Here is a 27720-nt window from a genome sequence, read left to right as displayed (position 1 = left end):
TTGCAACACAACTAATACAGAAAAAAGCACACAAACCCTCATATATCAACTCAGTCACTCTTTCTCTCTTTCTGGCTGCTCATGACAGGCCCAGACTCATTTGCATCCTTAATTGTGTTGTAATGTACTTTTAATTTGAAAATGGAGGCAATTAATTATTTTGATATGGAACAAAATGCCGCAAATGTAAACACACTAATGGTTCCTCATGAACAGAGAATCATTTTTCAAAAGAGGAATTGAATCTTATCTAATTTTTTAATGCTGTACTATTTTTTTCTTTGTAATGTAACACTTTCTCCTTGATATTCACTTTGTCTTTGCAGAGAGGGCAGCATTTCTTTGATCTGTTCTGCCGCCGTTATTTTCCATCTAAATCTCCCACAGGTTAATTACTGTAGTGTGTTTCACCTACAGCATGTTATCAGAAGAGATTAAATGAAATGAAGCCTGTTTGGACATTCTGCTACTGCTCCATACGTCATCCCTCTGGAACAAGCTGCTAACATCAGACTCTCCACTTTCTATTTCTGGGTCAGAGAGGCTTCAAGTGGAGATGTGAATCGCAGATTAATTTTTTCCCCTTCGTCTACCATGATCAATAGGTGTCATTGTTCAAAGGATAGCAAGCAATGCTAGAAGGGGGGTAAGAGGGGAGAAATGAGGGAAATCCATTTGTACAGGGGCAAGGGGAAAAAAAAGGAATGCTTTCACTCCCTCAACCTGATAAACTACCCAGAGAAGAACAAGATGGATGCATGTTATTTTTTCCTCTTTTCACCCATTTTCCATCACATTTCCCCCCCTCATATCCTTTCTAACTCCTCTCTCACAGACACACAAATTTCTGTCTTCTTATATCTCTATATCCCCCCACCCAGCCACCACCCTTCACCCCTATCTTTTTCAATCTCCCCCCCTACTTCTGAATCCCCTGAGGGTGCTGGGAGCTCACTGACATCACAGCCGGCCTGGCAACAGCCTATAAATTATGAGTGACAAGTCTTTGGACCAATAAAAGCACCACCATATTTCATGCACAGTAAATCTGATTGCAGATTGCTGTGGCGTGTGGCGGGTGACATGTTTATTGTTGTCATGGCTGTGGAAGCTGAAAGGGGGGACGGATGAGGGGAGGAAGGGTAGCTCCCCAACATCAGAGTTTCTAAAGCTCCCAGTCTATATGGAGGTCAACCAGATGGGAACTCAGGGATGCGGGGAACCCTTTTTACCCACCCCTCCACCCCCACCCAAATCTTAAACACACACACACACACACACACACGCACTTACATAAACATAGATACAAACACGTCAGTGCCAGCCATCTAAAAGGCATCTATTTTTCCTCCAGTTTTCACAAAGCCAGGCGAGTTCTTTCTCTGAAACCATCTGTCCTCAATCTGCACATACTCTACGTGAAACTTGAAAAAGGGTTGTATTCAAAATATTTTTGAAGATCTCTCTTAAAGTTAGACTATGTAACTTTAGAAAAACATTTCAAACATTGTCTTTTTTTCTGCATTTTCTTTTTTTAGTTAGTTTAAGTTTAAGCAATTTATTGTCTATGAAGTTGTACCTTGGCTTTTTTTTCCTGCTCTCTCAATTGTTTTCTCAGTTTTGCCATATTTCCTTTTTCTAAAGACAGCAAAAACGCCAATGCAGTGAACAAGACACTTCAGCCACAGTGTTCTGGACTGAGACGTATGTGTGGTTAAAAGTGTTTTCTTTTTTTTTTTTCCCCGTGAGTCTTGATGCAGAGAAATCCACTACAGCTGCATCTCAATACAGTCAGTGCCCTATAGGCATCAAAAAGGGCTTTCACACAAACTCCTGAAAATCTCTTGATATTTGCTGAAAGGGGCTGTATGTGTGAAGGCAAACAGTTTATACACACAACTGCTACCATCCCTGTGCAAGTAATTAAATGGTTGCATTACATTTTGCATTACTGTTTATCAGTATGGTCTTCTCAACTCGTTGAAATGTTGAAATACACATAGCACTGATAAAAAATGATCACTATGGCATCGTATAGTGGACGTTTACGCCACGTTTTAACTCAACTCAACTTAACTGTCTAAAAAGGATAGCCTTGTGAGTTATGTTTATTTATTTATTTGAACCAAGAAAAGACCATTACTCAAAAAAAAAAAACATTAAACAAGAATAGTCAGTGCGGGAGAGGTTAATAAAACCATATATGGGCTTGAAAAAGGACCTTCCCGAGAAATACAGAAAATTTTAGAAAATAAATCAACAACAACAACCGCAAGAGAAAGCAAAAATAAAACAAAAAACAAGGCAATACATGTGTCATTTTAATAGCACACACTTGTAAAATAATTGTATTTAAGTGAATGAGTGTATGAGTGAATGAGTGCATGTAAGGAGACAATGATCTGAAGACAACTGCACTAGAAAGACACTATTAGGAATCTTGATTTAGCAGGTAAGTCTTAATTCCAAAGTACCGTAAATTCCGGACTATAAGCCGCTACTTTTTTCTCACACTTCGAGCACTGCGGCTTCTACTCCGGTGCGGCTAATGCATGGATTTTTTATGGGGGACAATGAGCTTCTGCCGCAAAAACATTTGACTTCGTCACGTCGGATCTTAATATCAGTCATTTTGCGCTTCATGCACGCACCCTCATGATGGAAAACACATGGAGAAATACATATGATGCAGCTTTCAAGTTAAAGGCGATCGACCTGGCTGTCAAAGAAGCTAACAGAGCTGCTGCACGTTAAGATGACACTGACAGCGACAACAGAGACTGAGGAAGTGAGTAATGAAGTCATTCTGAGGCAGTGAATGGATGGACTTTTTCTTGTGAAATATATTACGGTCATCTTTTTCATCAGCCGTGTTACAGACACCGTCGGCTAGGCTTCGTATTGTAACGGTTCATGTTGTAAAGTCAGTAGTTGATAATGTGTTCATAATTCCGATTATGTGGAGAGTCAGTGAATGCACCAGCGCGAACGTGTTGAGTGGCTGTATGAGAGAACGCTGGGGGAGAGAGTTGGATTGTTACGGCAAGTGATGTGTTGCTCTCTGCTGTAAACGGCGTGGTCACGGCCGACAGTGATCGGGTTATTAAAAGTTATTATTTGAACGCTCTCGTCGTCCTTTAACGTCCGTACGGACGCTACAGTATTTGCGGATGTTACCGGTAGCCTAGGTCTGTGTAAATAGCTCTTGTTATAGCGTGGACACCTGCGGCTTATAATCAAGTGCGGCTTATATATGTACAAATACATTTATTTACCGTAAATTCCGTACTATTGAGCGCACCTGGATATAAGCCGCAGCGGCTAAAAATAAGTAAATAAATGTATTTGTACATATATAAGCCGCACTTGATTATAAGCCGCAGGTGTCCACGCTATAACAAGAGCTATTTACACAGACGTAGGCTACCGGTAACATCCGCAAATACTGTAGCGTCCGTACGGACGTTAAAGGACGACGAGAGCGTTCAAATAATAACTTTTAATAACGCGATCACTGTCGGCCGTGACCACGCCGTTTACAGCAGAGAGCAACACATAACTTGCCGTAACAATCCAACTCTCTCCCCAGCGTTCTCTCATACAGCCACTCAACACGTTCTCCCTGGTGCATTCACTGACTCTCCACATAATCGGAATTATGAACACATTATCAACTACTGACTTTACAACATGAACCGTTACAATACGAAGCCTAGCCGACGGTGTCTGTAACACGGCTGATGAAAAAGATGACCGTAATATATTTCACAAGAAAAAGTCCATCCATTCACTGCCTCAGAATGACTTCATTACTCACTTCCTCAGTCTCTGTTGTCGCTGTCAGTGTCATCTTAACGTGCAGCAGCTCTGTTAGCTTCTTTGACAGCCAGGTCGATCGCCTTTAACTTGAAAGCTGCATCATATGTATTTCTCCGTGTGTTTTCCATCATGAGGGTGCGTGCATGAAGCGCAAAATGACTGATATTAAGATCCGACGTGACGAAGTCAAATGTTTTTGCAGCAGAAGCTCATTGTCCCCCATAAAAAATCCATGCATTAGCCGCACCGGAGTAGAAGCCGCAGTGCTCGAAGTGTGAGAAAAAAGTAGCGGCTTATAGTCCGGAATTTACGGTACTTATTTTTAGCCGGTGCGGCTTATATCCAGGTGCGCTCAATAGTACGGAATTTACGGTATTAAGTTGCATAAAGTGAACAACAAGGTCAGGAGAATATCGAGAGCAGTCCTCCTTAAAGGATCTAGATATTTTTGGGAGTGTATAAGTAAAATAGAGACTTGAATGCATTGCATTGAAACAAGCAGTCATGCAAGTAGGCAAAGTATGGAAAACAAAAAAACACAGCCTAAAGTGAGAACCTCAAACAGCTTTATAAAACGTAATGTAATCAAATGGAGAAATGCAGCAAGTAAAAAAAACCACGTCCCAATAACTCCTGAAGGAGTTTTTTTTGTCCCAAAGAAACTTCTAACGTGTTGCATTTTTAATCCATTGTACTTTGTGATCTGCAGCCCATAGGTATTGTATTTCATTGTATGTCCAGTCTGGTGTTTCATGCTCTTAATGCACTGTAGAATAAGTAAAGGTCTCTCTTAGTTTGTCCGTTTTTATTTATTTGAAATGTTTGGTTTTTGTCCAATTGCAAGTTAGGTGACATGTACTGGTATTTCAGAAACTTGGGATCTCTTTTCTTTATTTTGCTATTTGCTGTCTGTTTCATGTTTTGTTTTTCTCAGTCTCTGACTTGCAGCCTATTGCTCTGCCCAGCTCTCACCAATGTGCAAAAGTCTGTCCACTGTAACTCAGTCACTCTCCTTTTTTCTTTTCTTAGATTTATCTGTCACTGTCTTCATCCATCTCTTAGCCTCAGCCGATGTATCAGACAGTACTGAGATGTGCTAACTTGTTCCTTTTTTTGCAGGAGACAGTTGTGAGTGGTGTAAAGCCGTATGCACGACTTGCGGGACAGCTGCGGCCTGCTGCCAAAGGTACATAGTGCTTACAGCAAGCATTAGAGCACTCTCTGGAAATGTGCCATTCTCCCTGATGAAAGTCGTTGTCCTATCAGATCAACTTTCAAGTGAATATTTTAGGGTGGCATAATAACATGTTGCTTTAAATGGCTGCTGTACAGAAAACAAAAATCCCCTGTGTGAACCTAAATTATGACTCTTTTAATCATCATTCAATGGTATAGTATTGATGACTTAAAAATAACTTTGTCTTTTTTTTCTTTTGGTGAAAATGATGTAAAATTGTTTGTATTTCCTGGTTATTACTGCTGATGCAGTCTTTCCTCAGGGAAAAGACCAAAAAAAAGCATGGTTAAAATAAAAACCTCACTTCGGAATAACAGGGCGTTTATAAACTGGCCAAATCACAAATGTCTTTAATGGTAACACGTTTAAATTTTGTTAAAATGTACCTAATATGAATGAAATTACTAGTCATATGATAAATGATAAACCAACTTAACAGACCACCAAATAAAATGGCATTAAAAAGGCTTTTCCACTCTAACATCGCCAACATCCTGTAACAGCATACAGCATTGTCTTCAATCTTTTAATCCATGGATCCTCTCATTACTGATATCATATCTGATCTTTAATGTATTGTAACAGCCTAGTCTGTGTTAAGTGACCCTGTGCATTGCATTGTCTAGTCCATCCGTCCTCATCCCTGCAATAAACCATTCTTCATAATTAGCCTGCTGTATGATCTGGGCATTACAAGTCTTCTGCCATAGCCCCTAAATGGACAGATTTCAACCGATGCCTGCTGGTGTGATCGGCATCATTATATTTTAATTAATCCATTCTTCTCACAGCAACACAGTAATTACAATCTATTTTACGACATGGCATGCTGCGAAAGAGAGGATGGAGGAGAGAAATAGAAAGGCACTAAGAGGAAATAACAGCAAGAAGAGGGAAAAGAAGGGGAGGGGAGGGACGTGAAAGAAAATGAGGAAAAAATAAAGGTAAGGAGAGAGAGGAGACAAAGAACGGAAGAAAAAAAAAACATCACAAATGCTATGACTGATTACCAATATGTCATTGCCTGGCTGACATTGTAAAAGCATTGTAAAAGCGTTTATATGATGTCTGGAGGAGCTCAGAGCTTTTTGCTCTCTCTCTCTCTCTTCTAGATGCGTGTTTCATACAGTCAAAAGGAGAGGCTCCATTTCCTCCAGCTTCTGTCTATATAAATCAGAGCAGGTACAGACACTCAGACACGCTGTGGGTGTGATAATAACATTAGAGGATTACAATGACACTCCTCCCTGGACAAGATCACCTGTCTCAACTGTCATAAAACAGCTGCTTTTTGCGGTTTAAGCGCTTTATATGAGGAGAGTGCGTAGGTGTGTGTGTGCACATTTAAGGGGTGAGTGTTCAGAGGCAAACACAGTGTAGAGATCAAGTTAAGACTTACACTGTAAATGTTATCCATGAAAAGTTCTGCACTTGAGCAGTGTCTAATAAGTAAAACCTGATCTCTTCAGTTTAAATGCCTGAATGTGTTACATGCAGCTGCAGGCTTGACCTCTCTTCTGATTCAATTTGATGTTTCAAACAAGCAGTGAAACTCTGCTGTGTTACAGTGACACGACCAAGAAATGTGGTCAAGAAACCTCCAGGGCACTTAAGGTGGTTTATGCTGGTACCTGAAATTATCACAGCTAGAGATCATATCGAGATAATTATAGTAATCTTACATCCCATAACCACAACCACAGGCTCCCTGTGTACTCTGTAGATGGTTAATCTAGTTTTACACAATCAAAAGTTCCAACAACGAGAAATATCTTGAAGGGGTTTGTGAGATCTGCAATGATGGATCACTATACAGTGTATACACCTGCTCCAACTACCACATGCACCATACAACAATGGCATAGCATGACTGTTTATATCTATAGAATTATCATTATATGACAGATCATCTAACACAGTATATAACACATACATGTTGTTGTTTTTTTATTTGAAACATAATAAGTTATTTAAACCAATGTTGAATGTCGCCTTCTATACTGGTGAGAATGTAGTTGTCTTTGTACTACTTTTATTTTCGCCGTTCCAATATTTATTTGAAAATTAAGAAACAGCTCAAGAATAAAAGTTAATAATAGCTAATAACAATAATAATAAGCTAATAACAGTATCAGTGAAGGCACATAATGCATTCATCAGGACTGTGTATGTAGCACATGATAGCACATAACGAGACCATATTGCAACGTATTAGTGAAATATGCCCCCTAATATAGTAAGTACATGTGTTTTTAACAAACTCGTAAATAAGTGATCAGAAAGAACAAACTTAGAGAAGACTACAACAAAAGACTGATTACAATCATATGATGTAAGATTCCTTAAAAATCTCTGCCGGACTTGTAATGAGAGTTTGACTGTTTTAGATATATTCTCATTTCCTTTTTTAGAGTGTTAGACACGAAGAATGCTTTGATCGGGTGAAACAATTACAACAAGTGTGAAACACGAGGACTACATCTTGTCTTTTTGAATTAACATTCTCAAGTCTTTGATTATGATCATGATGATTCCTCCATCCTGATGACTTCAGGATGCTGCAGCTCTAGCTCGCGGCACATAAATACCCAAAATACCATGATTTCTGTTTTGTTTCTCTGTATGCAATGCAATACTAAACAGCTTCCAGCTTAAGTCCGCAGATTAACTGTGCAGACACGAGGGGACACCAATCGCACAAAGAAAAAATAAGAACAACTATCGGGCTTTGATGCTTACAAAAAACTCCTGATATTTGCGAGAGGAGCTGTACGTGTGAAAGAAAGAGCTAAATTATTCGTTCAGAGTTTCTCCTGCCAGACCCATAGTGTCAATAAAGTTAACAGTAGCAGCAGTAGGCCTAGTCTTGAAACAGCTTTTTAGATTCTAAACGTGTTACTAACAAGGACACAGTGACAAAAAATCGAGTCGAGTCGAGTAAGGTGGCGACCATTGTGAGTCAGTTTTATGTACAGTGATTGGTTAATACACCATTGAGACAATTATGATATCACACCTCTGTGTTTAAAAACGTGAGTGGATGCTTCACAATACCTATGATGAACATGGTATCCTTCTGCGTTGATGTTCCACCCAGGTTCTTTGGGGTCGGGGATCTTTGCTGTCTTGGCGATCAAATGCTGAACATCCCTCCACGTCAGTGTAGGACTGGGGCAAGAGACATGAAACAGAATTTCATCAAACGCATCCTTCCTTAAGCCGTGTTCTACACACACTGAAACCACAGAGGACGCACTTCAACTCTGCTTAATACTCTGAAGAGAAACCTGCAGGGAGCAGAATATGAGCTTTAGTCCTGTGAACGAGGCTGGAGGACTGTTTCAGGACTTAAGGCACGTCCTATCAGGCATGCATGTTATGCTTCTACTATATTTATGCTAAAGTTTATGGACACATAAACTGCTGTGATGAGACACTGCCGTACCTTTTACAGGAGGTCCTCCAGACATGAAAGCACCTGTTTAAGTCAAACTACGATTTTAATAACGGTGTCAGTAAGAAAATTTGAATTTAAGAAAGAACATTTGAGACTTTAACAAAAGAGCCTAGAGAGTCGAATGTAGAAAAAAATCTTCTTTTTAATCCCAGGCAGGGGAATTCTAATAGAGCGGACTCAAGTGTCATGTCAAGCAATATACTAATGGAATCCAATTAAGACCTTTAAACTGCGCCGAGAGCTGGAGGATATTAGCTCAGTTTTCTATAACAAAAGACCAAAGGGTCGTCAACGAGGGCTTTTTCAGGATATAAAAAGCATAAAAGAAATTGGGTTTTCCTGCTTTATCCACTCATTATTGTTCCCTAAGAAAATGAGTTGAATTGAGTAGAAGAAAACCCGCTTGGCCACCCATTCTGAACAGCCTTTTCTCTTTCTGAGAAAAAAAAAATGAAACGACTGTTTGCTTAAGAATTTCACATGAACAGTCGTTTCTCCATTTCAGGAACAGAATGAAGGTAATTCCAGGTGTGCAACGCTGTTTGACTCCATTTTTCACGATTAATGACATGACTACAACGCATGCATGTCAATTCTGCCACGTCAAGATGTATTTTCATAGTTTTGTGCTGATGTGAAGACAAGCCCTTAATATCCCACAGGTTTATCGTGGTGCTGTTGAGTATTTGATATCTCAGTAAACATCAGGCTCAGATATAAACACAAGTATTCCATTCACGTATTGGGAAGAAAAAAATAAAGCAGAACAAAAGCGGGGAGAGAAGCTTTCATTAGCAGCATAAAACAAAAAAACCTCGGCAAGCAGCAGGAGCAGGCAGCTAAAACAACATGATAGGAATAATACCAGTAACACTAATAATAGACGGATAGAATGAAACAAAACACAATGCACAAACAATTATTTTAAGCTTTGATTTCAAAGGGATTGGAGTGTGTGTGCGTGTGTGTGTGTGGGGGGGGGAATAGGCTTTGTACTTTTGAACTGTTGCTGCTCACTGCATGTGTCTGTGTGTATGAGTGTGCGCTCGGTATTATATATTAGCAGCAGCAGCGTGATTCTGTTGTGCGTGCACCCCCACCTCCATCATCAGCACCACCACCACCATCAGCCCTCTGGTGGAGTCAGAGAAACCCCCGCGGCCCCGGCTGGTTTGCATAAAGCAAACAAAATTAAATTTGCTTTGCTAAATCAAAGCATGTATGGTATTCCAAGCCGCTCTCTCTGGGACAAATTACTTCAAACGGCCTCCTTTGTATCATAACAGAATAAAAAAAAAATCAGCCCAATCAGCGGCTCTCCAAAACCCTCGACTCGGGAATTAATTATTGAACCGAGGGCTTTTCTCCCTCCTAGCAGTCCGCGACACAGATCTATTTATTTTGGAAAAGTCGTTTTGCTCTTAAAAACACACTGTTGGCTGAAAACCCAGTTAACTTGCTATCTCTCTCTCTTTCTCTTAATGTTTTCAGTCCTCTTTTCTGCACAGACCCTGAAGGGGCATGTGAATAGGTTTAGGCCACGTTATTAATTTGAAAATCCCATGACTAGTATCCACCATAGTGCTAGTAAAACAGAAGTATTGCATATGCTATAATGGAGTTAAGATGAAGTGAGCTGTTAACGTTATTTTACGCAGAGGTGTTGTTGTTCTTTCTCTGCACTCCCTCTCTGCACCGATGCTAGACTATGCTGTTGGTTGTGGTTTGGCACGGAACATTGTTTATTGAGTGTGGGATGCAGCTCAATTAGAAAAGGACCAGCAAAGACCAAGGATCCTTTAAGATATTCTTAGTGTATTTTTATCCATTAAAGGCAGGATTGATCATTTTCTCCATATAAACTTTGAAGATTTTGTTTATAAAATTCTTTAGGCCCTGACAGAAATGAATCATTCATGTGCTCTGAAAAAGGAACAACGAAAATCCTTAGAAGTTGGAAGCATGGCAAAACTTCAACCAATGTCTGCCACAAGGTGCCAATTTACTGAACCAATCATGTCTCCCTGTTTCCCTGCTCATTCTTTAGCTATTGAATGCACCAGCCCACACACAAAGTGCATCACCGATGATGGTGTTCACACTGTGAGTTTGTCATTGGCCGCTCTGAGTAGTAAGTATTTACTTGCCGCTCAGCCAGACATGAGATGACGTCATTTCTACACAATGCAAGTGATGAGTCGAGGTCTGCTTCTGGAGTAATGGTCCTTGTGCATGTAAGTCAGGGGCGTGGCTTTTGTGGGAACACAGAGGGGAGTGGGTGTATTTCTCTGAGGAGTGGGGATCTTGGGGGTTTTCCTCTGTGCTCTCGTGACCAAGAAAGTGGCCAAGGTGTAGATTGAGCACTGAAAGAATGCTACTTTCAAATCATGCTAGTTTTCGGAAAAATGACCAACCCAGCCTTTAGGAAGTCACATATTGTTTAAGGGTAAGGTAACACTAACATCCGAATGAGCTGGAAACATGCTATTAGTAGCTAGCTAGAATAGATTTCAAAGCCAAAGACACCAAATCTTCATCTGTGAACATAAAAATATGGATAAGTTTTAGTCTCAGTGTCCAGGTGTTGTGCATGCCGGCTTACCGTCGTTATTGACTTACTTGAGCACTTGATTAAGCCATATCAATTAATCAAAAAAAGTGAAAAATGTTTTAAATGCTGTTCTGAACAAATGTTAAAGCTGAAAAAGTATATTAAAACATTTAACCCATCAATCATCAATTAAACTCATGCATGAAGAACATACATAAACGTTAACAAAACTCAGTGGAGGCATCATGTTTCCTGTCATGGATTATCAATCTATGGAAACTCAACACTGTAAAATAATAATTGCAGAAACTTGTTTTAGGATAAACAGGAGCTGGAGTAACCGACATCCCTTTTCAGACACCATCAAATGTAAGCAGCATACACATGATCACCACAAGGCTGCAGCTCACAGGAGAGCGGGGCAGAGAGCAACATTATATGAGCATCCTCGAGACCCTTTCAGCTTCATCCTGTCGCCAAGGCTCACAAAGCAGCACAGCAGCCGTCACAGTGAGCACACAACTGTTTACAAATCCCCAGTTAATAGGATCAGGGCTCATTGACTGAGCTGCTCCAATGTGTCTGATGTAATCTATTAGCTGTATGATAGTCAGTGTCTCAGTCCGATCGATAACTCTAGGCCACCGTATTGCTCCACTGTGGACTGTTACTCCTCTTTAGTGCTGCTTAGAATGCAGGCTTAGTAACTATAAAGTGTGCGTGTGTGCTCACGATTGTGTCTATCATCTTGTCCTTGTGTGTCCGATCATGTACTGGTGTAAAATAAAAAAGAGTTTTAACTTTGACATTTGTGTTTTTGTATGTGTTAACAGTTAGTGTGTAGCTAAGCAGAGAAGATACTGTATGTGTGCACAAAACAATTTTGTCAAAAAAAACTATGTTTATGTTGGAAAAGTTCAATCAATTCAATCAAACACACACACACATATGATCTTATATATATATAATATCAAGGCTGACTAAATACACCTCAGCATGCACCTTTAAATGAGTGCAATATTGTTCAATGTTGACGGCAAATATCTGAAAGTGCATGTTCTTTCATCTGTATGTGTGCACAATGTTTGTGCGTGTTGAAGGGTGTCTGTAGCTGGTGTAACTGGGTTTCCAATTAAGTTGAACCACAGGCCGGATCAATGCTAGTCCTCTGTGTGCAGGAATGAGCAGCCCTGGGCCCTCAGAGCATGCCCACGAATAATTTATCACTCACACTGGGCCCCAGTAGAGAGGAGGAGGAGGAGGAGAGAGGACGAGGACGAGCAGGAGGAGGAGGTGGAGATGTGGAGCACAAGGACAAAGTGTCCAGCCCAGGGGAGGTAGCGCAAAAGATGGGCAATCGAGGGGACAGAAAGATGGAGGGGCAAAAAAAGAGAGAGAGATCAGCACCCAGAGGAGAACACTGTCAGCTCGCGGTCATTTAGAAGCATCACACTCCACAATTTTTCTGGTAAACAACCATTGAAAATGAAATTCATCAGGGAGCACAAGGCACACAATCCTTTTTAACACAATGTTCTGCGTGTTTGCAAATGCTCAAAATAATAAGATCATGAAAATTGTGAAACATAGGATCAATCAGTTTTTTTTTTTTGCCTTTTTAAATCAGATATCACAAAAAAATGTACAGAACTTATACTCTATAACTGTTTCTGCTAATTCGATAGCACATATTCATGAATACAATTTAAAAATGGTCATTATGTGACATTTGGGTTAAAAGTTATGTTCTTGATTTTTCTCCCCATTCTTGACGTACAAATAATAACTCAAACAATACCAGTGTTTGTGACTTGTCCTAATAACAAGTGGTCCAATGAGATCCAGTGCCATGACGATGTGGTGATGTTTTTGAGTTGCAGCAAGTGAGGAAACAGATTTCAGCTGATCTGTGATCCGTTCAGATCACCCCAAACCCATCGAAAGGGATCAGCAGATCGATACATAGAAATTCAGTCTATTAGAAAATGTTTTTTTAGCCATTTTCCAAAGATGTTATGATTCTGTATTTCAGTGTTTAAGGTTACGTTAATTGAAAAGCGGCTTTGACATTTCTCAATTTAAACTCATTGAGTCCCATGCATGGTGTCAAGCTGGCAGCTGTGTAGAACATCAATGAAAAATATAATGTTAGTATCACTACAGCCTGTTGTAAACTGCAGCTGTGAACGTGTATCCTCACAAAGGCTCATTTGTTTTTTTCTGTTTCTAACTGCTTGTATTGTTATTATGGGAATCGTAGCAATGAGTGTAGAGTGATTAAAGTTATTTTATATAGATGTATTCTTTTGTTATCCAAAGTTGCAACCTCAAGTTAACTTACGCATAACTTTGTTCCAGAGTGGTTTCATCAATCTTGTTAGATAGTAAGATGTTGGTTTAACAAAATCTGCAGGTTAAAACCTCACTGTCTCATTGCAGGCCACACATCTTCTGCTTGGACACTCCTCATTTAGATCATCTGCTGAACCACATTGCCTCTTTATTTGAAAGTCAGAGAGGAAAAACTAACACATCTGGTTCTAAACTTGCAGAGAAGCAAAGAAGCACCCACATGCCGAAACAAACAGATGAGGGGAAATGCATTTAAAAATACATGCACAAGAACTGATATCAGCCACTGCATTAAAGTTAAAACACACTTACAGAACATATTAAAATCCCACACACAACGACAGATCAAAGTCAAGTGGGGAACTACACACACACACAAGCGTGTCCCCACCCTGTGGAGTGTCAGAGTCCAAGGTTCTCTCCTTCTCTGTCCTTAGTTCGTCTCTATTAATCTCCCAGTAGCGAGGCATGGACTGTAAGATGCTCCACATCGCTCTGTAATCTTCTCTTAATGTGCTGCACTCTAAGCCTAAGTGAACCCATTTGGAGTGACTGTGAGCAGACTGAGATTCCTCCCATGTTATCTGAACAAGTGTTACTAATGGGTTTATCAATTAGGCCAAGTCCAATAACTGCATGCCTGCAATCTCGTTTAAATACACTTCACCGGCCTTGATTTCTGTGCTTAATGAGAACATGTGTATATGCACACACCCACACCCCTGTGTGTGTGTGTGTGTGTGTGTGTGTTCTTAATCTTAGAACCAAGGCCAGTTAAAATGTGTATGTAGTGTTCTTCTCGAAACTAAATTGACACATAAAAATGTTTATTAATGTGTAACGCTTTGTGTGACAATTAGTGTCGCTGTACTGTGAAATAGTTTTTGCACTTATGAATCACTCCGTGTACTTTAACACTTTTCAAAAAGTAAAAATGTTCACACCTTTGAACAAACTAGATTTGTCGCGTCTGAGAATTCACATGATGACTTGATGTGCCCTCAACCCCATTAATCATTCACAATCTGAGCCATTTTGACAATTGAAATCATTGATTAAATCATCTATATGATTTAAAATAAGTAGATTTTTTTTCTGACATAACACATATTATACCTATTTACGTTGGCATGCAAAGTCAACCCTGAGCATCCTGGTTGAAGCTGGTTTAAATGCAAAAAAAAATGTAAAAAGAAGAATCTTTTACAAAAACCACTTAGAGATAAAGAAAGCAGGTAACCACTGTTACCACATGTAGTCATGTGGGCTCAAAAAGGTAATGTAACAAGGCTTACTCATTAACATCAGCAACAGTGTTAAAGGTGTTTTAATAATGGTGGATCAGCATCCGTGAAAGGCCAAACCTGTCAGTGACCTTCAATACACTTCAGTTGACAAACATTAGCTCTAGATACGCCCCTCAATGAGAAGTAGTGTGTGTGTGTGTGTGTGTGTGTGCATGTGTGTGTGTGCGTGTGTGTGAGAGTGTGTGTGTTTGTGCAGGCCTGTGAGAGTGTGTGCACGTCTGGCAGAGTGTTTGACTTAAGACCAATTAGAGCGAGTGGATTCACTTCTCCATGTAAACTCCCCACTGAGATCACCGGCTTATTACTCCTTTACTCCCCACAGAGAACACTATATACATTCGTTCTCGTATTCCTCCAATGAACAGGCACAAAGCGAGAAGTGAATAAATTACTGCAAGATCAGTTCGGATATACAAATGAGTTTTCATTTTATGACAGTATGTTGTTTGTACCCCCGAGTTGAAAGATCCAGATTATATTATATTTGATATATTATAAAATGTAATAATAACGGTAACGTTTGGCAGTTAATGAGGTTTAACAAAATAAAACAATACAACTTCAAGTTAATCTATCATAAATATACATTTACTAACATAGGGAAAAAAGTTAAAGATTCTTTATGCAGTTAAGTATTTGCTCAAAATACTAAACCAGATCACTGCGCAGGTTGGCTTGGGTTTGTGAGGAGGCGGTCTATTCACACTGCTGTTATTAATTTAAATGGAAACAGGGAAGGAATGAAAAGGGATACTTGCAGGTGAACAACATAAGTTGGAATCTCAGTAAAACCAAATGAATCTGTACATCTGGACAAAATGGATAGAGTAGCCATATGAACGAATGAATGATAGAGATAAAGTGACAAAGAGGCTGACACGGTGATGAAGTGAGCAAACAAATACTCAGAGACAGAAAGACTGACATACTGGAAGAGCGAGGAATTGATTTACCCTGATGGTTTGTTGGACATTCAGGCGTGGAGGCGGATGGATGGAGACAGATGGAAACACAGACAGACAGGCAAACATATCGTCAGAAAGACAGAGGGACAGATAAACAGTGACAGTCCGACACTGTCAGGGCATCAACATGTTGAAGGATATCCTGATAACACAGACAACACAAACTGTCCGTCATTATGCGTCAAAAGTTTAGACGCTGCATCAACTGAGCCCATCAGATACCTCCACACCAAATTGCATCAGAAATTACAAATATAATGTGTTTCTAAAACCTGTGTAGGTGAAGATGCTGCGGGGCTTGTCATAGTGTCTGTTCACAGTTTTGAAAAAAAAAAAAAAAAAAAAAAACACAACATAAAGGAAAACTTTGGAAATTTCCAATTAGGTAAAAGAGAGCTCTGGTTCTTGGATGAGTATCAGCACAGTAGTGAAGAAAAACTAACAAGGGGATTCATTCTAAAATCTGATGACCCATAAGTAAGGTGCATCAATTGGTCCGTATTTATGTGAAAATACAGCACATCCACCAGCACTGGAAGATGTGTCAGAGTTCTGTCACATGATGTCAAATTAAATACAATAACATAAATGTTATTCAGTCGATTTCCTTTATTTATTGTCTTTAAAAACGACAGGGCACGATCAGCATTATCAGCTTGACTTGGATTTTGGTCAAGCTAAATATATCACAGCTGGTGTAAATAACAATTATCATCTTTAACACATTTTTCTGACCCGCTCCAAAGATGTCAAGATATGAAGTTAAGGACTTTATTTGTGGAGTGACAGAACAAGTCATTCTTATCATTTTAGGACGAGGCTTCTAGCATGAATTAAATTCATTGAGTGAAGCATAAAGATTTTATGATGGGCCACCTTGTGGTTTGGTTTGTGTTTAGAAGGCCTCCGATTGGAGCTGTTACTTCATTAGTTTGAAGTTAAGTGCCGTCCTGACGAATTTTTTTTTTTTTTGAAGGATTGTTTGATTTGAAGGATTTCTGTCAATTGCTATTTCAGGATAGGAAAAAAAACTTCCTTTTCGTTCAGCTGGTGGCCCCCTAAACAAGTAACATGACTACTAAAATGTTTGTGAACCTTAAAATGAAAACCACTGCTTTTAGCCTTTTTGATTGTAATCATCTAATTGCTGCTTCAGAGAATTTAAGACGAACATACATAATTCTGGAAACATTTAGTGGCATTGAGATAAAATAATATCTATTTAACGTATTGTCATTTCTGTATGGGAATGTTTGGTGCTGGTTTTGGATGCGTTTTGTGAGGCTTGTGGTTTCTAGTGAATGGGGATCTAAGGGGAAAAAAACTGTGTTTGCATGTGTGTGTGTGTGTGTGAGAGAGAGAGAGAGAGAGAGAGAGAGAGAGAGAGAGAGAGAGAGAGAGAGAGAGAGAGAGAGAGAGAGAGAGAGAGAGAGAGAGAGAGAGAGAGAGAGAGAGAGAGAGAGAGAGAAAGAGAGAAAGAGAGAAAGAGAGAAAGAATGACAGAATATAAGAGTGAGTGTGATTGTGTGACATGTGGGGAGAAAAAGTGAGACACAGAATGAGCAAGTGTGTGAAACAGAGAAGCGAGAGAGTGTGTGTGTGAGAAAGATATACAGACAGAGAGAGGGACCCTTGCTCCATAAAGACGTGAGCAGAATACTGCTGAATGCAGTGGGAGAGGTGATATATAGTTTAGTCAGTGGCAGCGGGTCACGACAAAGCCTTTAACAGTAATGTCCTGGGAGTCGCCTCGCCCAGGGGACCCGCGCTCCATTTTACAGCCAAGCGACTGAGACTGAGACGCTGTGGCATGGCAGCTGGAGCAGTAAAGCTGGCCTCTAGTACCATCCATAACATGAAGGAGGCGTAGACGCCGCTGATACCACCACAAAACACTAGGCCCGAGGCCACACGACAGCTGGTGAGTTAAGAGGGATGAAGAAAAAGCGGGCTTTGGAAATGGTAGAAAGTGGCAAATCAGACAAAGGAGAGAGAAAAGAAAGAGAGGAGATATATTTGCAGATCAACAAAGACACAGAAGGAAGGGGAAAACTAGCAGAGATGATTCACACCTAAGGAGGAACTTAAGAACATACATTGCAAAGGTGAAAGATGGAGGAGTGACAATTTACACATTAAAGGTGCAAAATAAGAATGTAAAAATCCTCTGTAAACGGTAATTGGCTTTGAGCTTATACAGCACTTTTCTAGCCTGACAACTCAAACCACTTTTACACGACAGGTGACACCTATCCATTCACACCCATTGATGGCAGAGGTTGTTATGAAGGGGAGACCACCAGAAATAACTAATCCAATTCATACACATTATAAGCCACCAATGAATTAGCGGGAGAAATTTGGGGTTAAGTCCAAGGACACACTGGACATGTTGCTGCTGAAGCTGGGAATTGAAGCCCCGACCTTCCAGTTAGGCGACGACCGATTCTACCAACTGAGCCACAACTGCTCTGTCAACAGTCTTTTTAGTGAGGCTGACATGTTTTTCAACTGATCGATAATTTAAAGTTAAGTAATTGTTCGAGATTCAAAAAGTTACATTTCAGAACAACAACTGAGTACCTTCAGATTTCAACATCATTTATTGTAAGGGAGTAGCTGGTGTGCCGTAATACTGGGCTGGTAGTCACTCACTTTACTTCTAAGACGAGTGCCAGAATCCCAGCAGCAATCGGAGCAGCACTGGATGTTCCTTGAAAGTGTGTGACACAGCCATCACCCATGTTGGTCACAGTGACCTGATGAGAGAGCAGACCAAAGATGCAATAATGTAGAAGTAGAATCAGTACATTAAGTGAAAAGATGGATGCATGTAAGCTGTTCCTTCCAACTCCTTCTGTGAAATGTTTTTCTGTGGGAGGCTTTTGGAAAAGAATGCAGCTTTGTAGCAAATCCAGCCAGTTAAGTTCCCATACTTGCAGCTAGTATGAATTTTTTATCTCTATTGGAACACATGCACGGTTTTACAGTGATGATAATTAAAACCCTACTTGCGTCTAGCCTGACCACCTCCTAATGTGAGGTGGTAAAGGGCAGGAAATCTGAGACAAGGTTTATATCACACTGATAAAATTGGCCTCTTGTTTCTGTAGCCTTGGAGTTTCCTCCTGGCTTTTCGCTGCTACCTCCGCCATCAACACCTCTGCTTCTTCCTCTCTCTTTCTCTTCTGCTACAGCCACGCTTTACCTCCAATTAACACTCGTTTGCTTCTGTGTGTCTGTGTGTGTGCATGCCCAGAAGTCACCTAGGTCGTTTGGCAGGCCTCTATAAATATCACACCAGTGGCTGCTCTTTAACAGGCTTCTCGCAGCTAACAGGAGCCAAAGTACAGGGCTGCTTGCACGCACACACACACACACGCACACACACACACACACACACACACTGACATAAACACACACATAAGACCTCATTAATGATAAACACTGTTGTTAGATGTTTTAGGTGGTATATACACACTTACCAGAGGTAGTGAGGATCCCACACCGGCCCCTGTCAGAGTGACGGCCATCACACCGGGGCATGGCTCACCAAAGTACGTGGGCTGCCCCATTTGGGAGACAGCGCCGATGGCAATATTGTAGATGGAGTTAACATAGCCGTCTGCACCGCAGTGGTCACTCATCATTCCACCATTACCTGCCGCCCACACAAAGATGCTGCCCTTTCCACCTCTGCCCTGAAAACAGATGAACAGAGGCATCAAAGCGAGCCGTGTGATTCATATAGAATGTTTCCATCTAGCGGTGAGCTGAGTATTTTGAGTATCACAAAAAAAGTATGTTTCAAAATATATAAACCTGAGCTGAGGTACTGAATCGCAAGCTTAAAGAAACACTTTCTTGTTGGGCTCGTTTAGTGTGTGGAGTTATTAATGGTACGCAAGGACGATCCCTCTCCTTGATGGACTGCAGTTGTTTGACTACTGTAAGAGAGATTTATCATAATCTTGGAGTTGCCGCTTGCTGAAAACTTGATGTTGTTAGGAGAAGCTCTGTAAGTGTTGTCCAAAGCTTTCAGTGACACTGACCCTCCTTTGGCATATTTTTTAAAATGCAGTTTGCATTTGCAACCTATTTTCAAATTTTCCAAAACTCCTCTCCTTCAAAATCACCTTGTAGGGAGAGTAATATCGTAAACCATTTAAATAGGCAAGCACATATTAAACCATTGATAGAACATTTTGTCCTTTTAGTGTCTGCGCCACTGACAGTGTGGATGTCAGCTTTCCATCTGACAGACAGCAGTGTGAATTTGATAATAAAAGCCATGCCTTGTGGGTTCCTAGCCAAAGGGCTTTTGCTGTCAGGCTGTGAGGCCCGTCCATCTCTGCCCCATCGTCCCGCGGGCCCCAACTGCAGACGTAGATGTCGATGAAGTGGATGTTGAAGGTCAGTGCTGTGGCCTCCATGGCATCAGTGACAGAGCCGGCCAACAAGCGGATACCTGGATGGATTAAGAAATAGTTCAGATTCGACTGGAGGCTTGGGAAAAAATTTAACACTGATTATTTTCTGTGGTTTCTTACAGACATGAAGGTTCTGTTTCTTCATTTTGCATACATAGATGTGATTTCCCAGGTACATACAGTTGAAATAAAAAATGTGTTTGCGATATTTTCCATGCAAATACATCAATTACACTCACATAAACTGGCCTCTCGTGCAGTCAGTTTCTGGTGTCTTCATGTTTTCTTTGCCTGATTTCTCAAGTATTGGTGTTTGAGTGTCATTACTGCCTTTTTAAAAAAAAAAATCTTCTTCTGTTTCTTCCTGTTTCCTCAGTTATCTGTTTTTATGTCTGATCTGTGATCTCATTATCTGCTTTCTGACGCTGTAAGAATTCTATCAATGTCTGCCCTCTATCTCTGATTTTGCCAGATTTTTATGCCGCTGCATGTTTCTGATTTTTTGTCGTTTAAATTAAAATGTCAAGCTTTATCAAGGATACTTCAAAATAAATCTACATAAAAAGGTAGCAGAAACCAAAGAATATCATCTATAAAATATATGTGTACAATTACTTGAATCTTTATTTTGTTGTTAATAGTAAAAAGTGTTTGTTGCTTGGTTAGGGCTATCCTACACGTTAAGCTTTGTACAATGCTTATCATTTACCTGGAGAGGAAAGTGGGATGTGTGTGTTAGAAACAGATCCTTTCAGTAATTGATTGAAATTGAAAATGACTAACACATTTAAAATAAATGGAAACAGAAATCAAACAAAGTCATGTTGCAAAATAACTACAGCAACCACAGCTTAAGCTGCCATGCAAGGTATAATTTGTCCTCAATTTTTGGTAATGTAGCAGCTGTGAGAGAGAGCTGAGGTGGTATTTTCTCCATGCACCTTAATACACTTGTGGAGTAATGGATGACACATAATATTTTGTCAGTTGTACAATTGTAGCAAAAAGAGGCAGAGGTTCAGGCTGCAGCACCTTTTACTGGGAAGCAAACCCACTTGGCACAACAACAGAGAGCAACAGCCAAAAGTGTGATACTTGTGCTCTAAATGAAAGATAACACAACAGACAGCAACACTACAGTGAAGCTGCTGATGTTCTGCTTTGACTCATTTAGAAGGAAAGTTCAGTGTAATTCACCTGAGCGTCAGTCTTTGCTGGTAGTTAAAGTCTGTGCAAAGCAACAAAGATTATATGTTTGAAGTTTGTCTTACAACAGAAGACAGTGGTATGAACCTCCACACCATAATTAGGGGAAAGTTTATAAAATCAGATCAAATTAAACTTCCGATCATGATTAATTAAGCCATAATGACAGCTTTGGGATGTTGTGAGTGTGTTCATTGAGAGCGCCAAAACAACGTCCAGGAAAGATGTACGCCAGCTGTTAAAACCAGCTAGTAACTCTTGATAGAGCATTCATCTGGATGATCTAATGCACCAGTCGTGCCAAACATTTTTGAGTCAACACAGCCAGAACCATATTGAGAACTGTGGGACACTGACCTTCTCCTCTTGAAAGTATTTAACAGGCCAAGCTGTTCTTCAAATCCTGGCATACAGGTCAGATGCGCGTGTCTAATAAAGGCATAGCTAGCAGAAATGAAGACTGAAATGTAAAAACTTGAATTTGTGTGAGAGAACTTGAGGTGTCCCTCAGTCATATTATATCATTTTAAAGCTACAAGAGCAGATCATTAGGGGCCGCTGTGGCCCAGTGATAGAGTAAAGTTGGTCGACCCTCAAATGAAGGGTCCAACTCCAGCTCCTGGAGTCACATGATAAAGTTTCCTAGGGCAAGACACTGAACCCCAAATTGCTCTGTTAGTGGCCTGTGAATGTGATTACTGAGTACTGATGGGCGTTTTACATAGCAGCCGATGCCATCAGTATGTGAATGTGGTGAGAATGGGTGAGTGTGACCTGGCATGTCACAGCCATGTGAAGCACATTGAGCTTACCTGTAATAAAATGTGCTTTATAAATTTCACTTTTTATTCTATAATACACACACACACACACACACACACACACACACACACAAACACACAATCAATTCAAGAACAATGTTTGAAGCATTTTTACATATTTCTCTGCTGATCTGTATGCAATGCAATAACATGTGTTTCAAATTAAAAGGCATCCATTGAACAAATAATTTAGTCTTTATTGTCTTCCTTCTCTTGAATACCATTCACTTAATGTTGCCTGTTAAGACAAACAAATTCTAATGGGACAAAATCAATTCTCTGAGCTTTTTAAAGTTTTTCATTTAGAATCAGTCAGAGAACGTAGCGCCTCATCAGTCCATTGTGTCAGACAATAAGCACAGGTCTCTGCAGCGCTCAGTGGTTCAACATGCATCTTTCATTTGGTTCCTGCTCCTTCATCTCCTGTGTGCTAGACTCTGTTTATGAGTCGGGATAAAAGAGACACAGGAAGGTCAAATTAAAACTAACTGTGGAATAGGATTCCGGGTCTTGCTTCACAATTTATTTTCTTATTTTGTATTTTTCATCAATTCTGCTCCAGCTCTCATCAACCTCTGACAAATGACAGAGGGTCAAGAGTTAAAGATCACAGGGCAGAGTTCAGCCCGGGGATTCCTCTATTCGTACTCCAGGTTTCACACTGAGGACACCATAGGATGAGATTGGTTTGGAGGGTTACGATTCTTAGTGCTGGGGGACACTTTCAAACTGAAACACATCATGCATTGCTCATTAACTTGTGTTTTATAGCACCTTTAGTGCACTGTATAAAATCTTTAATTTCACAACACCAAAAATGGGCTTTCTTATGTAGTCTGTTCTTTCATCCTTTGCAGGTGTTACAGCCAACACTAAAAAAGGCCATTACCACAGCTCCCACTAAAAACAGAGCTGTTAAATAGGGTCAGCATGGCTCAATAGAAACCAGCCACTGTGCAGTCTGCTCTGTTCACACCTGCACATTCACCCACTGATGGCAGAGGTTGCAATGTAAAGTGACCATCAGAAGTAACTAATCCCATTCATACACATTCACGCTGCAGACGAACCAGCAGGAGCAGCTTGGGGTTGAGTCTTTTGCCAATGGACACATAATGTAGGACATGTTACTGCAGGAGCTGGGGTGACCAACTCTTCCAACTGATGGGGCATTTTTCAACAGCACTCTAACACTCAAACTTAGTGTGACTGGCTTTGATTGAAACAGAGCACGACATACAATGAAACATCAAATATTGTCTAGCATTTTCGGCAACAATTTCAGAATTCTTACAGCTGACAAGCTATAGCATACAGAGTTAGCCCCTTGTGTTTGTAATGTTTGATAGGTAATACCAAGTTATTGTAAACAAACAAATAACTAAACTAACTAAAACCAAGCCTGACATGTTAAATAGGTGGTGACATGGTTGAGTCACTGCTATATAATCATGGTAAAAATAAAAGTTGGAATTGTTTATTTCTAAATGAACAACTATAAGACAATAATGTTCATATATTAAGCATTTGTTCTGCATACATTGAGTCCAGTAAAGCTGCTATATAGCACAAACAGATGGAAATAAGTGACTTCACAATAATCATTTTCTCCCACAAGAGGAACTACTTTGTAAGAATTATACTGTGTGAGTGTTTTTGAAAATGCCATGTCACAGTCTTGGCCATTGCAATACACCCACAATGCACTGCCACCCACTGTCTAGATGAGGGTGCATTGTTTCCTCACCTCCGATTCTGGCATTGAAGGCAATGCCCACACCGCAGTAGGAGTTGTTGGCCTCCATGGCAACTTCCCCTGCACACCGGGTACCGTGGCTGAAACAGAGGGGGAGCAGGATGTTAGCCTTGATTTGAATATGCAGACTTCTCTGTTTTTGAATGTGCTGACCTGATCATGCCACAAATTAGGAGAATTACAAAAGTAGCATTCTGATGTTTAGGTTGGTAAAGACAAACCCTCCAACCAAGGACATTGTTCTGCTGCTGATTTCTTACACAAAAGCAGTTTTCACACACAGCAATGAAAACATTGTCATGGTTTTACTATATTTGACACATAGCCTAGGTAAATTTTTGCAATGTATTTGATATTTTATAAATTTTTCGATATTTCGAGTTCCATATTATTCATATGGTTTATAGATCATGCACTAGATCCCACCTCGTGCTTATTTATTTATTATTTCTGAGCATGTTGAGCTTTTAGTTCTCACATGGCACAGTCGACTGTTTACGATGATGACAGTGCTAGATACAGCATGTGGTTAATAATATTTGGAACAATGTATTACAGAATGTTAGACAGAGCTAGACACAAGAAGACATTTCATTTTATAGTCTATCATCTAATGGATAACAGGTTTGGTAATTAAGCCACTGTTATCTCAATAAATTCATTGAAAAATGTTGCAGAACTCAATATTTTTAGCTGTCTATTTTTTAAAAGGAAACCTTGTGAATATTGGGCATCATTTTTATTTTGATTAAAAATGATTCCCAGGAAAGCATGAAAACAAGCAACGTCCTTATTTGATGATCCATTTCAACAAGACATGTAAATAAAGGAACACAAGCTATCGTATGTTACAGTGTAGAATACTTAGTAATAGCTTTTTTCCCCATTGCAACTGTTTGGCTAAAACTTACATTAGAAACAACCACAGCAGAGCGTCATTTATGTTTGATTGTTTCTTTTTTTTTTACAAATACACTGTTTCTAATATAAATGCTAAGAGAAAAATGACTTTGGGATATAAAATAATTAATGTGTTGTAAATATAACGCTCTATATTGGCTGTGTGGCTCGAAAACCAACTGAATCCGATAAAGATCCGGATCATTATCCAGTACTCTAACATAGTCAACCAATGAGGATCTACAAAGAGAAAGACATCATGAATACATATTTTTTATTTATTTAACATATAACCGATAAAACAATGAAATACTCCTTGACCTAGTTCTGCTTATGTAACAACAGAAGTTTAATCCACTGTTTTATTTTAGGGCTCTCAAACTTGCAGACTCCTGATATTTCTTGTTGGAGTTGTATGTGTTCGCTGGGACTTCCCCTGAAGTGTCTCCTGTTCTTTTTTTTTGCAGCAAGTCCGAGTAGGCTGTTGTTAGAATGCAGCAGGATATTATCCAGAGATATTATCAGCTCAAGCCAGTGCAGGAAGTGAAATTTATATAGTGTGACTGCTGCACAGTGTATATAATTTAAATGTGTGACAACTAAAACCTATGCAGGTAATTAAACGCCTGCAGTACGTTTTCTCTTCACCAGTATGTTGTTCTCCAATCTTTTGTTGATAGTGCAATTCCGTTGAACTACACCTAACATTGATATAAAGGAAATGTTCTAGTTATAGCATCGACATATAGCCGACTTTGTTGCTGTGTCCGCTACTTCCGCGTTTTCTTTAACATTACGTCATTTTTCAGGGGTGTTTTTATTTTTATTTAATTCAAATAGCCTGACAATATTGTTATAATAAAACTGATATTACCTATTCTCCTCATTCCTGACAGGCATGGGATCATGAGACAGACCGTGCGAAGCACACAGGTCAAAACTGGCGAGGGCCTCCTGTAAAGCCGAAAGAAAAAAACAAATTAAATACTTAGTGACATCATGTTTCTCTCATCTGGAAACAGCCGAGTGACAAGACAGGAAGCGAAGGAATCCCATGGAAAACTCTTGAAACAGGCACTTGAATGAGTCTGTCAACATTTTTCTTCTGACTGACGGCAATCGCTGTCACTGACGAGATGCCTGAGACTGTAGCTGAGACTATATGAGTGTCGCTGTGGCTTATTCCTGCCTCATAAAAGTGAACATGTTTGAATGACTTGTTTGCCAGTTTATATAGGCATAACTGGGGGAGGATGTCTTGGCAGCAAACAGTACAAGAGCAATTATGTATCTCTCTCGCTCTCTCTCTCCAGCCAGGCTTATCCTTGCCAGACAATCTGCTCTGACAAAGTACAAGTTGGCCTGTTTGCTTCGAACTGCCTATAGGATTATATATGACAAGACATGAGCAAACAACAGTGCCACTCCACATATGCTTTATGGATAGTCAGACTAACACCAACCTAACAGAATCAAACAGCTTCATCACTTGATAAAAAAAATCGATTATCTCAGGTAATTTTTAAGTAATAAAAATGTTGGACATTTAAGAGAAGATCAATAGACAACATTCAGTCCAATAAAAATCCCCATACAGTATGCTTGTACAACCAAACAGAACTGATGGAAAACTCTAATCTTATAACACGACAGCTGAATCAGAAACTATATAAGATAAATTACCTTGAGTTTTCTTCAACAACAAGATATTAGTACCCACTTCAAACAAGATTTGTTAGACATCTGTGTTTGTAAAAAATGAAGAAAAAAAAGGAAAGTCCACTTACAAAGTTTTTCTTCAGGTCCTTGTTTGTGTGATCTATACCTTAAAATGAAAAAAAAAAAAAAGACAATATGTTGTTAGCATGCCAAAAACAAATCATGACGTTGAAAGTTTAATATAGGTAGCAACATGAATTAATTTCTTTTGTTGTGTTCAGAAAAATAAATTCAAAATAACTTCATTTTGATGGTCAGGTGACATGAAATGAGACCATACCTAAGTTAATGATCATTTCGTTATTTTCATGGAAGCCAAATAGGGGTTATTTTCAGTCATTTGAGCTTGCAGTGTGGTAGACAGGTCATTAAAACTTCAGAGTTTTTGAGTGCCTTACTAATTGGTGTAATTAATTTGCCAAACTGTACCAGCAGAGTCTAATTTCTAAAGCAACTTTAGTCAAGTTTCAGGCTTTGCTGTTTGAGTTTTTGCACATTACTAATGGATTAGTGAAAGAAAGAATACGGCCAGAAAGAATATGTACAACCACAATTCTTCACTTTTCCCCCTTTCTTTACTTGATACCTTTTCCTGCATGTTTTTATTATCCTCGCTCTCCACATCAGTTGCCTACCCCCTCCCAATCCTACCCCTCTCCTCACCCAAACTACCCCCACCACCACCTCCTACACCTCCTCCATCTCTGCTGCATCAGGGCTCCTGTGGTCTCAGCGAGAGACAAACGAATGAGGGCCCCAGGAGGGCCGCGCCTGCTCCGCTACACATCACTCACTCACTCTCTCTTTCTCAATCACACACACACACGGGACCCGCCAGCCTTTGTCCCAAGCTCACAGTGCCTCCGGGTTGTCATGGAAACCTGCAGGCGGTTTTGCCGTTAAGGCCTGATTGTGCTCAGCTCAGGCGGGATGGAGCCCTGGGTTGGAGAAGCCTCATTGGAACCTGCCATGCCATGCCGTGCCGTGCCATGCTGTGCATGGCCACGCCAGGTCAAACTGCATTGTTCTCATACATTACTATTGATGTTCCATTCTCAACTTCATCCAGCAGCAGAAACATTTCTTGTGTTGCTGGTGAGTTGATTTAATTTGGTTATTCAAAGAAAGTATTGTAACCTTGTTTTTCCCAGAATTAATAAACCTTAATCCCAAATCAGTGATGCAGTTGTTGTCACTGAT

At 40.0% G+C, this 27720-nt stretch overlaps 1 protein-coding gene across 1 annotated transcript in view; it reads right to left on the bottom strand.

Annotated features, from left to right (window-relative positions):
• Nucleotides 1-27720, bottom strand: part of LOC306823381 (neuroendocrine convertase 1-like) — a 149668-nt gene that overhangs the window by 33749 nt on the left and 88199 nt on the right. Inside the window, exons 8-14 of the mRNA XM_079342864.1 lie at nt 26589-26626; nt 25676-25755; nt 23893-23981; nt 19984-20156; nt 19174-19389; nt 18344-18447; nt 8111-8224 (exon numbers count right to left, since the gene is read on the bottom strand). Coding sequence (XP_079198990.1) covers nt 8111-8224; nt 18344-18447; nt 19174-19389; nt 19984-20156; nt 23893-23981; nt 25676-25755; nt 26589-26626 — 814 coding nt within the window. The remainder of the gene's footprint in view (nt 1-8110; nt 8225-18343; nt 18448-19173; nt 19390-19983; nt 20157-23892; nt 23982-25675; nt 25756-26588; nt 26627-27720) is intronic.

The sequence above is a fragment of the Symphodus melops genome (genome assembly GCF_947650265.1).
Source record: "Symphodus melops genome assembly, chromosome: 5".
Taxonomy (NCBI): domain Eukaryota; kingdom Metazoa; phylum Chordata; class Actinopteri; order Labriformes; family Labridae; genus Symphodus; species Symphodus melops.
Note: the sequence above shows the minus strand (reverse complement) of the source record. Positions and strands in the feature narration are given on the sequence as shown.